This window comes from Peromyscus eremicus, chromosome 1 (genome assembly GCF_949786415.1).
Source record: "Peromyscus eremicus chromosome 1, PerEre_H2_v1, whole genome shotgun sequence".
In the NCBI taxonomy this organism is placed as follows: domain Eukaryota; kingdom Metazoa; phylum Chordata; class Mammalia; order Rodentia; family Cricetidae; genus Peromyscus; species Peromyscus eremicus.
The window spans coordinates 118562994-118575138 of NC_081416.1; the positions used below are offsets into that span (position 1 = coordinate 118562994).

Consider the following 12145-nt stretch of genomic DNA (forward strand, 5'->3'; position numbering starts at 1 on the left):
CAGTACTCTGGGAGGCAGGCAGATCTCTGTGAGTTCGAGGCTAGTCTGCTCTATATAGAGAGTTCTAGGACAACCAGGTCTACATCTCTATTTCAAAAACAAAACAAAAGACAAAAACAAAAGAAAGGAATTGAGCAGGATTGTCTGCTTACTGCCACATCATAGGTGTTGGAATTTCCCCTTTGGGGGGTGTAAGGAGTGCCTTATTGTTTCACAATTTCATACATATTTGCAATATACTTTGATCATATCCACCCTCCATTATCCTCCCTTATTCCCCCACTCCTAATGAACACCATGTTCTTTCCAACAACCCTCCCCAAAACAGCCCAGGAGTGATTTTTTGGCCTTTGAAGCAGGATCGCACTCTGTACCTAGGCTGAGCTAGAACTCATGATCTTCCTGACTCCTGCTCTGAGTGCCAGGATTATGGGCACCTACTTGGCAAGTCCTCTTTTAGAACAAGGAAATAAGAGGTGATGCCTTCTGGGTAAGTTTTATGAACTAGTGGCATAGAACTACTAACCTGAAAGAGATCTTCTTGGCCTCAACTGGTGGCTCTCAGAGCTTCGTTTATAGCAAATGATAGCGCCTTTGGATTTTGTGGGGGAAATCAGTAAGGATCATAATAGGCAAATCGGGAGTGCTAACGTGCCGCCTGTGGACTGTCGGCTGGTGGAGGGCAGGTGGTCTCTGGGTCTCTCTTCCCCACTTCTCTTCCTGGCCATTGCTTGTTTCCACTCTTGAGACATGGACCCTGATGCTGACCTTTTGTTTGTCCTTCCACTCAGCTGATCTTTCCTTATGCCATAGTATTTCTGAGTCACCTCTTGGTTGTCACACGTGGTCTAGATTCCTCAAGGAAAACTCAGGAGCCATCAACTGGGCATAAAATCCGTGAGTTACACTTTGCGTCCATGAGAGTATTACCCTTTCCTGCTAGCATTAAGCATTGGCTTTGGTTTGGAGACTGGCTTCAAACTCCCTATATAGCTGAGGTTGACCTTGAACTTCTGATCTTCCTGCTTCTACCTCCCAAATGCTGGGATTATAAGTGTGAACCATCACACCTGGTCTGCGCACTGCTGGGCCAGGACCCAGGAACACCTGCATTCCAGGTGAGCACCCCCCCAGTTTACATCCCAACCCCCTGGCTTCCTGTTACTCATTCACTGTTCTCTTCTTTCTTCCCTTTTGTTCTTTCTTTATTGTTTTTAGTTGTATCTCTAGTTCTGTGTCTTCTGTTTTTACCGTCAGTCCTGTAATTTCTCTTCTGCTTTGTCCCTGAATCCCACTGTGATAGGCTTTCTCATCTTCTTGTCTCCCTGCTCTGCCATAATCTCTTGCTTCCCTGCTTTGCAAGGCCAGTGGTGTACCCCGAGCTGTCTCAGCTACCCTTGCTTTTCCTTTCTGAAAATTTTCAGAATGCTTTGTTGTAATTTTGTCTGCTCCCCAGCATCAATTCTCTAGTATTTTGTTTTCCTTGGTTCCTAATTTTCTTTTTATGTCTTTGTTTAGCTCCTGGGTAGATGGCTCTTTATAATCATTTTTAAGTAGGTTTGCTTTTCAGGTGCCAGCTATTGTTAGGAATTTTGTTGGGGAGGTATTCCAAGCTGGGCTTTGTTGTTCCCATGTTAGAGAGTTCGAGGTGAGTTCATTTCCCCTCATCTCTAGGCAGCGAAGAAAGGTAGGCATCCATGCACGTCCCCAGTGCAAAGATGTTCTTCTCCGCTGCTGGGGGGACCTCATCTGCGAGGCAGGTACAGTGGGCTTGTGTATTTTGTGACGTGGTCCCAACTCTAGGTCCTGCCAAGGAGGTTTCTGCCCTCACAGCAAAGAATTGGTTTGGTACGTGGGGGCGGGTGCTCTGTCTCCAGGAAGTGAGGTCACTAGCCCCCCCATCCTCTTTACCACGTCCTTTCTTCTTTTCCTTCTGTGAAGCAAAGGGAGCCCTGCCTGCGCTCCCTGCTCTCGATATCTTTGCCACTGTTTGGGGTCTAGAATTTGTGCTTTATCCTGGTTTTGTTGAAGGTGGTTTGCAGGTCCATTTCTCCTTTATGTATTTAGAACACACTTGAATGGCTTTTGGGAATTCTATCTTTCTGTTGTTCAAATGAGAAGTTCTTAACTTTTTTCTATTTTCTGGTTCCCGTGACGTTATAAATTAGCCTTTTGCTGAGCCTTGTCCATAAAGCCTCCACGGTCACATGACGCTCTGCATCGTCCGTTGTTCTGGGCCCGGGGTGAATCACTGTAGAGTTCTCACTGGAGCTGTCACACCAACAGCAAGCCTTAGGTGACGAGCACTGGGGTCCTGAGTAAATGTGGTGACAGATACAGACTGCGAGTCAGCCCGACCCGTACTCAGCACCTGGTTCTGGAGCCGTGGCTCCTGGCTCTGCAGAACTCCATCTCCATTTCCTCAAATATGAAATGATGGAGCTAGCCCAGTTTCGTTTCTGTTACTGTGGTAAAACGTCCCGGCAAAGAGCCACCTCGGAGAGGAAAAGGTTGATTTCAGTCCGTCCCATGGTGAAGTCACGGTGGCAGAAGCTCAGGCACCTGGTACATCACATCCACAGTCAGGAGCAGAGAGAGGCGAGTCCACCCAGGGTGCCCGCTTGCTCTCCTCTCCCTTCCTCCTGTCCCCGTATAGTTCAGGACCACTGCCTAGGCCATAGGTGGTGTATTTTAAAAATGGCGGGAGGGAGTCACACCATACAACAGGCCCACGTAGGAGGTTCATTGAGGGGAGGGGGAGAGAGAAGGGGCAGAGACCCGTTGGTCCCTGGGGGCGAGGAATGGAAAGAGAAAGGAGGCAGGAGGTGGCAAGGCCCTCCTTTTGTAAGGAAACGTAGCAAATGCACACAGGAGGTGCTGTCAGTGGCTGCAGCAGCTAAGGTATATCCGGTCAGGACACTAAGGCCAGGCTAGTACAGATGCCTGAATGCTGACAACAGGTGCTGCCCACAGTGGGCTGGGCCAGCCTATATTAATTTAACAATCTACAGTCCACCACAGACATGCTCACAGACCAATCCAATAAAGACAGTTACTCAGTTCACACTCTCTCCCTGGCGGTCCTAACTTGTGGCAAGTTGACATTCAAAACTAACCATCACAGTCACCAAACTCAGACAGATATCTTGAAGTTAAAATGAGGTCTGTGAAGCACTTGGCACACGATAGTCAACAGAAGTATCACTTTGTACCAGTGAAGAGGAGGAAGGTGAGAAAAACAGGATGAGGCACTAAGACGCTCAGATACAGGTCTCTCTCTCTTCAGGGTTTAAGGGTTACCAGCCTTACAGCTGTTGATTTTGCAGGTCAGTACCGTTGAGTTTGTTACATTAGTGTGCAACCCTTACCCCGAACCCATCTGCAGACATCTTTGTCCACCTCTGTACACACTACGACACAATACCCACCCGCCCTGCTCTCAGCCGCCATTCTGCTTTCTGTTTCTATGTATTTGACAACTTTCGGTACCTCCTATAATAAATTCCTGTAGTATATCTTTTTGTTGTTTTTGTTTGTTTTGCTTTGTTTGCTTTTTGTTTGTTTGTTTTATTTTGTTTGGTTTTTTGAGGAAGGGTTCCTCTGTAGCCCTGGCTGTCCTGAAACTCACTCTATAGATCAGGCTGTCCTGAAACTCACTCTGAGATCTGCCTGCCTCTGCCTCCTGAGTGCTGAGATTAAAGGTGTGCACTACCACACCCATCTTATAGTATATTTTTTTGTGTCTGATTTAGTTGCTTAGCACAGTGCCCTCAGGGTTTATCCATGTTGCATGGATATATGCGTATATCAAACCTTCCTCCCTTTTAAGGCAGAGTGATAGTCTATTTTATGGAGACCGCATTTTGTTTGTCCGTTTATCCAAGAGTGGACACTTGGGTTGCTTCTATGTTTTGCTCATTGTGACTTTTGCTGATATGAGCATGGATGTATAAATGTTTCTTTGAGTCTTGCTTTTAGTTTTTTTTTGGGTGTATACCCAGAAATTGAGTTGTTGAGTCATACAGTAGTTCTGTTTTTGCATTATGAGGAACTTCCATACAGTTAACACATTCATTTGATAGGGAAGTATAAGCAATGAAGTTCTCCCAAGGAATAATAGAAAAACCAGTCTTGCTTTACATTTTATAAGTTGCCTAAATATGAAACTTTTCCTATTAAATTTTATTTTCATGTAGATATACATGTATATATTAATGTATAGTATGGGCAATGTATATTGTATAGAATGTAGAAAAGGGGCGAGAGCAGAGAAGTGGTTAATAAGACTTAATAAATGGGTATGCGTAAGGGGTTACGCCATTATGTATTCCTTCCCCAAGGACAGAGGATGAAATCCCAGTTCCATGTGTTAGTGCCTTCTTTCTGGAGGACGCAGGAACTTCCAGTGTCAAATGCATGAAAGCATGCAGACACATCTTTTTTCTACTGCTTGGTACCAAAGAGTAAGTTGACACTTGACTTGAGACTGGAGGCCAGTGCTCTCAACTCTGACTGTCCCATGGGAGATTTAGGCAGTGTCTGAGGACACCTTGGATCATCCTAGCTGGAGGGGAACTACTGCAGCTAGTGCTCAGAGACCAGAAATGTGCAGCAGTAACCAGGAAAGCTCAACGAAGAATCATCTCAGGGACTGGAGACAGGTTCAGTGGGTAATAGCACTTACTATTCTAGCATGAGGACATGGGTTCAGGTCCCGGCGCCTGCATGGTCAGGCACGGTCACGTGACCTGCAGCCTCAGCACTAGAGAGTGGAGATGAGAGGATCGCTCCAGTTTGCCGGCTGCCAGCCTACCTCCAGGTCCAATAAGAGAACCTGTCTTGAGGGAGTAAGGCAGAGAATAAACAATAGAGCAGGACACTTGGTGTCTTCTTCTAGCCTCTGAATGTACACACACAGGCAATCGCAACACACACATACATACCATCTCAAGGCTCGGACACCTTGCTTCAAACCCAAGCTACCCTTTCAGCCTTGTCTTTAGTCTCTCTCCTATAGAAAGCTGCTGTCCCAGCCAGGCCCAAGGACTCATAAACCCACCCGTCCTATAGCTGAATTGCTTTTTCCCCGGTCCTTTTCTGGCCTCCTGTGGGCTGGTCCAGTAGTTCTATGCTTTCTTGACAACAGAAGGTAGTACTTCCTACTGTCCTGGTTTGTAAGAAAGTAATTACAAGTATTGTTGATATGATTTGGTTTGGAATTTGAAGTGCCAAGTTGGACTGGTGGCACAGGCCTATAATCCCATCCAATTGAGAAATGAGGCAGGAGGGCTGTGAGTATAGGGCTGCCCTGAGCAATTTAACAAGAATATTTCTCAAGAAGATAAGCCCTAGGGACATTGGTCAGTTGTGCTTGTCTAGCATGCACGTAGCCCTGGGTTGAATTCCCATGGCTATAAACCAGTTATGGTGGCATGTACCTGTAATCCTACTGCTTGGGTGATAGAGGCACGAAGATCAGAAGTTCAAGGTCATTTTTGGCTACATAGCAGTTCAAGGTCAATCTGAGATACATGAGTCAAAAATTAATTTTGAAATTGAAAGGGGGACTGAGAAAAATGCTTGCACAGGCCTTAGGTTCAAGCCTCAGTACTGCAAAAGAGTATGAGGTGCCACCCTCTAGACCCCAGTGAGCACCTCTGCCTTTACCTGCCAGGACTTTCTATGGCAGCTTTCCTGTCATCCTGTGTAGTGGTTGAATCGCCTCTGCTCCATCCCAGCTGTGCTTCAAGATTTAGCTTTGCTTGGAGAACCGCTGGATGGATGGCACCTGAGCCCAGTGTGAGCTTCCCGCTAAGGAAAGGATTTATGTGCTATTTATGCTGCTTGGATGGGGATTGGTTCACATAGCTGGACCTACTTAACGCCAGCCAGTGTGACGACGGTCAAATGGGTGGTGAAAAACCTCTCTTCTTGTTCAGAACCCAGTGTGTACCAGGCACCAGCCAAGGCATGTTATTTTCAGTTTTCTTTCCATCTAGTTATCTCAGCCACTTACTCCTGTAGTTTCTGGAGGGAACCTGAAGCTTTGAGGAGATCATTTGACAAGGACCACTTAGCTAACAACAGGGGGGCTCGAATTTAAACATCACCTGTCTGAGTTGGAAGCCTCAGCCACCACCTCATTGTCTTGAGGATCCCAAACCCCTCTGCCATTGCTAATAGAAGACCACGAGGCCACAGACCAGACGGCAGAGACCCCTTGTGGTCTCACTAGTGAGGTGGCTGAGTTGTCCATCTGCTGCTGTAAGGACCAGCCTTCAGCAGCTCAGGGATTGAAGGGGAGCCCTGGAGTCAGTGAACTAATCACTCAATTGACTTTTCTATCTTTTAAGAGAGTAAAACTCAACTCTCTGGGGCCAGCAAAAAAGGGACACACACGCACACGCACACGCACATGCACACGCACACACGCACACACACACACCCTCCAACATGTCAGGATCTCACCCAGGCAAGCCTTCAGCAGGTCGGAGAAACTGAAGAAGAGATGCAGAGCAGGCAAACTACTGGACAGACAGACACACAAGGACTTTTCTGAGGGCCAAGACTTAGTTCTTCATTTCATTATTCTTTCTGTTGCTTGTTCTGCTCTGTTTCTTTTCTCTTCTGTCTTCTGCCCTGACATTTTCCTTCTTGTTGTCATTATTTTTTCCCTTACAGCTTGTACTCCAGCAGCATCTTTCAGCAATATAAAAATTACAATATTGTTACATTCTATTTTTTAAGTGAGTGGTAACAGTGAATACGAGTAAAAAGCAACATGTTTCCCATTTCCCTTACATGATTAAACATTTTACATATTACAGGTAAAAACCAAATTATTCCCAAGAACCCACACTCAGTTAAACATTCATCTTTTAGACTTCTCATAGAGCAAGAGCCTTTCAGCCATAATCATTTACATAGGCAGTAGCTTTTATAGTTGCCACAAAAATGGGTTATTTGTTTACTTTTTATATTTTAGAATCCTGTCCAATTACTTAACTAACCATCCAATTCTTTGTTTTCTAGTTACACAAAGTCAATTGTTTAAAGCTTTGTTTTAACTACTGTGCATGCTGAAACCCATGAATACATTTCCCATCATCAGAAAGAACTTGAGTTAACTCCTGGGACTCTATTGTTTTTCTTAATCATTAACCTAAGCCACAGTCTATACAAATCCTCAAGTAAAACTCTTTTTTTTAAAAATTATTTATTTATTTTATATATGTGTGTGCTCTGTTGACTTTTTACCAGAAGAGGGCATCAGATCCCACTAGAGATGGTTGTGAACCACCATGTGGGTGCTGGGAATTGAACTCAGGACCTCTGTCTGGAAGAGCAGCCAGTGCTCTTAATAGCTGAGCCATCTCTCCAGCCCCTCAAGTAAAACACTTAAAGTCCTAGCTGTGTGATACTTTTTTGTTCTTATTTTCTATCTTCTATAGCCCCTGCTTTATCAGGGGCGGGGGGCAGCACTATATCCTATCTTTACCTATATTAATTTTCCCACTAAACTAACCTCCATCATAATCCCTTACTCATTTGTTAAAAACCTTCAATCATCTATTTAAACCAACACTATTATTGTATAAAATCATTACTTCAGTTAAACCGTACAGCTTAAGAGGAAATCATCTTCATAATAATCCACAGATAAAAATGCCCAGTAGAATGGGATATTTCCATGAGATAATCACACTACGTTAAAGGCAGTGGGGATCCCCCCCACCCATTCACACCATGCCAGACACCAGAGAAAATGGCAGCAGCAAGCATGTAAAGGCACAGCAGCAGCAAGAGGTATCCTGGAGCCGAAGCCCTCAGGGCCTTGCCTGTCGGAGATCTGCCCACCTGTGCCTTTTGTTCTAGTGAGCCCAGCCCCTCTGCATGGCCACCGGCTGGGATCAGAATGTGGCCTGTCTGACCCCGCTTCTGCTGCCACCGAAGGAAACCGCTGTGCTGTGCTGAGTCGTCTTGTTGCCTCTCTTCTAGGTCCACTACATCCTCCAGGAGGTGGTGATGGGTGGAATGGTGTTGGAAACAAACATGAATGAAATTGTGGCTCAAATTGAAGCTCAAAACAGGCTGGAGAAGTCGGAGGTAAGGAAGTAGCTATATTCGTGCCCTGGCTGGGTAGAGAGCGTTGGGCAGAGGGAGGAACGTGTGCTTGTGTATGCTGTGTGGGCTTGTGTGGGTTTGTGTGTGCTGTGTGGGTTTGTGTGTGCTGTGTGGGCTTGTGTGTGCTGTGTGGGTTTGTGTGTGCTGTGTGGGCTTGTGTGTGCTGTGTGGGCTTGTGTGTGCTGTGTGGGTTTGTGTGTGCTGTGTGGGCTTGTGTGTGCTGTGTGGGCTTGTGTGGGTTTGTGTGTGCTGTGTGGGTTTGTGTGGGCTGTGTGGGCTTGTGTATGCTGTGTGTGCTGTGTGGGTTTGTGTATGCTGTGTGTGCTGTGTGGGTTTGTGTATGCTGTGTGTGCTGTGTGGGTTTGTGTGTGCTGTGTGGGCTTGTGTGTGCTGTGTGGGCTTGTGTGGGCTTGTGTGGGTTTGTGTGTGCTGTGTGGGTTTGTGTGGGCTGTGTGGGCTTGTGTATGCTGTGTGTGCTGTGTGGGTTTGTGTATGCTGTGTGTGCTGTGTGGGTTTGTGTGTGCTGTGTGTGCTATGTGGGTTTGTGTGTGCTGTGTGGGTTTGTGTGTGCTGTGTGGGCTTGTGTGTGCTGTGTGTGCTGTGTGGGTTTGTGTGTGCTGTGTGGGCTTGTGTGTGCTGTGTGGGTTTGTGTGTGCTGTGTGGGTTTGTGTGTGCTGTGTGGGTTTGTGTGTGCTGTGTGGGTTTGTGTGTGCTGTGTGGGCTCATGAGGCTTGTGTGGCTTGTGTTTCTCTGGGTCCTTAGGAGGTGGTTCCCACTCTGTCTTTCTTGATTTGTCTACACTAACTTGAAGGTTAGTAGCAACATTAAACAGGTAGGGCAACTTGAGATGTCAGCCTTCAAGGATAGGCAGATGGCAGAAAGAGCAACCAGCTTCTGCAGTGCGGATGCTTACAGCCCACATTTGCGGTGCTTGTATGCATCTGTTCTCCCAGAAGCCGTGTCCTCCGGTATCTTTTAGCCTTGAGAAATTCAAGATTCTGTGTTGTCAGTGAGGCTTCTACAAAACTACAATAATGCTGATTTGAAAATGCCATACCCAGCTGGGAGGTGGGCGTGTACACCTTTAGTCCCGTCACTGGGGAGGCAGAGGCAGGCGGATCTCTGAGTTCAAGGCCAGCCTGGTCTGCACAGCCAGGACTACACAGAGAAATCCTGTCTCAGAAAACAACAAAGAAAATACCATACCCATCCCATCCTCATGTGGCACCAGGCTTGATGGAGGAGCTCCTGGTAAAGCCAGGCCTGTCCCACTGTGGTCTTGGCCCTCCTCAGCCCTACAGTGAGCAGGGTTAGAGGCATCTGCCCTCACAGCTGCAGAGATAGTGTAACAGTGACTCCTCTGTCTGAGTGTCTTCGAGGGTCTCTTTGTTGTGTGATGGAACCTGCCTTAGAAAACCAGTTCTTCCTGTGAGGACTGCTGATCCTGTTGGAGAAGCTTTTCCAGCCACAGCTCTGGCTGTTGAGTTTGCTGAGGAGTGCAGGCTGGGAAATGAGTGCTTCCAGGCTTAGCGTGAGTCAGGCAAGGGTCTGGAAACCAGACATGGGGGGCGGGTGTGTGTGTGGGGGTGTGTGTGTGGGGGGGGTGGCCTGAGAGCTGCCGGTTAGGGAACAAGGAATTTCTGCAGTCTTCCTCACTTCTCCCTCTCTGCTCCAGGGTGAGCCTGGGGTGGGTTAGCCCCCTGTATCTGCTGCAGCTTCCCAGGGCCTGTTAGCGCCCTCCAGCCTGTTGCCCCATCCTTTTCCAGCTCACACTAGTGGGCAAGCAGTTGTCCTGAATCTGATGTTTTTTTCCTTTAAAGAATCTCTCCAACTTTGCACTTTTTTGTAAGGTGGACTCTTGAGGAAAGGTTTCCTTTTGTTTTGCTTTGTAAATTGAGTATCCTCAATACTTAAGATAAACAATGTCAGAGTCCCTTAGCAAGCGTTAATTGAGCATCTACCATGGGCCACGAGCACTGTTAAATGCTGCAGCTATAACACTTCGTAAGACAGCTCCCTTTGCAGAACTTGGGGTGGGGGGACAAAGGCTGCGTCTCCACGCCAAGCTCCAGCTTTCTAAGTGGGGTTTTGTTGACCACCTTTGAGGAAGATTGAAGTGAAAACGTCTGTGTGTGCCATTTGGAACTCTCTAGTTCTACGTCGTCTGGTTTAAGATTTCAGCAGATAACACTGGGAAAGCAACTGACACTGACCCCCCTTTCTCCCAGGGTGGCCTGTCAGCAGCCCCCGCGAGGGCCGTGTCTGCTGTGAAGAACATCAACCTTCCTGAGATCCCGAGGAACATCAACATCGGCGATCTCAACATCAAAGTTCCCAACCTGTCCCAGTTCGTGTGAAGGTGGAGGACTGGGCTGAACCAGGGTTCTTAGGATGAGCAGAGCAGTCAAGTCCAGAACCGGAACCCTGCCGAGCCTTCAGAGTCGCACCTGGGACACTGAGCCTTTCACAGAGTGGGAAGGGAGTTGGGTGCACACTGCTCGGCCATCCTGCTGCTCTCCGGTATCCGTGGCCGTGGTAGACATCAGCGCACTCAGCCACTGCTCTTTTGCCTCCCACACACAGCTGCCCTCAGGCTGGGGACTGTGGAATAGGCCACTTGCTTCCCAGGGCCCCACCACTGGGACTGAACACATCTGACTTCCTCCCTAGCACCTAGGGCTTCTGAGATCCTGTATCACTTACTGGGCAAGAGACCAGGAAGAGGCCAGCCTTTCCGATGTGAGCTGTGGCAGGTGAAGGCAGGGGTATGCTGGCTCTGCGGGGGCCTCTCCTCCTAGAATCCCTTTGTAGAACCAACCCTTTGGGGTGGCATTTCTGCAGGGCATCCTCCCCCCCTCCCCCGGCATATTCCCAGTGTGCTGGGCACAATTGAAACCACACTGTGGGTGCATGTCACCACCCCTGCCATAGGGAGGGCACCCCTACACACACACACACACACACACCCTAAAGCCCTCTTCTAGATGAGAGACCGGTGTCTGTAGAATATGGAAGCTGGATCCTCCCAGAGTTATGATTCATCTCAAGTTTAAAATACGCTGTCCTGGAAACAGAAGGTTCAGTGGCTGTGTTCTGAATGATGAACCATTTCCCCTTGCTCAGAAACCCACTGACCAGTCTCAGATTCTAGAGCTGAGAGCCTGGACTGGGTGCTGTGTGGGTGGAGCCTGCAGCATGCTGGCCTTGGTGCCCTGTGTTCTCCAGTCTGCATCCTGCAGTGGGCACACTGGCTCCTTTGGGCAACATTCTCCAATACTTTGGAAACATGTAAATGTTAACATGTGCTGAGTCGTCTTCTTGTGGCTAATTTGGAGCTAATGCTGCCGCTGGGAACAGGGCCTCTTCTCCATGCTGTCACCTGGGTCTCAGGCATGGTGGTGAGGAACTGATACACCTTCATGGGGAACTCTCCCAGCCCAGGCCCCTCCCCACCTGCTGGCCAGGCCCCTAGTCCATTTCCCACAGCCTTGCGATGTTGCTGATGGTCCTGGGAGAACCCGTGTCAGGACCCAGCATTGATGGTCCTGGAGAACCTGTGTCAGGACCCAGCATTGATGGTCCTGGAGAACCCTGTGTCAGGACCCAGCATTGATGGTCCTGGAGAACCCTGTGTCAGGACCCAGCATTGATGGTCCTGGAGAACCCTGTGTCAGGACCCAGCATTGATGGTCCTGGAGAACCCTGTGTCAGGACCCAGCATTGATGGTCCTGGAGAACCTGTGTCAGGACCCAGCATCCCTCATTTCCCAGCGGGGCTTCTTGCACTCTGCCCATTGCTGCCCACAGCGTCTTGTCCCGCCCCTTCTATCCTCTGTTGGAGCTGCAGTGATGGGCACTTTGCTGAGGATGAGATCTGAGACCAAATCCCTGATGCCATTCTCTTGAAGCATTTTATTTTTATTTTACATTATTTTATTGCCACTTTAGTACATTCCTGCCCCTCTTACAATGGCTGGATATGAGGTAGGAATGAGGAAAACCAATGTTTTTCCATCTGCTG

At 48.0% G+C, this 12145-nt stretch overlaps 1 protein-coding gene across 1 annotated transcript in view; it reads left to right on the forward strand.

Moving 5' to 3' along the window:
• Ap3s2 (adaptor related protein complex 3 subunit sigma 2) overlaps positions 1-11078 on the forward strand; it is a 47381-nt gene extending 36303 nt beyond the window's left edge. Inside the window, exons 5-6 of the mRNA XM_059272611.1 lie at positions 7999-8106; positions 10353-11078. Of these exons, the coding sequence (XP_059128594.1) occupies positions 7999-8106; positions 10353-10481 (237 nt within the window). The 3' untranslated portion in view covers positions 10482-11078. The remainder of the gene's footprint in view (positions 1-7998; positions 8107-10352) is intronic.
• The last annotated feature ends 1067 nt before the right edge of the window (positions 11079-12145 follow it).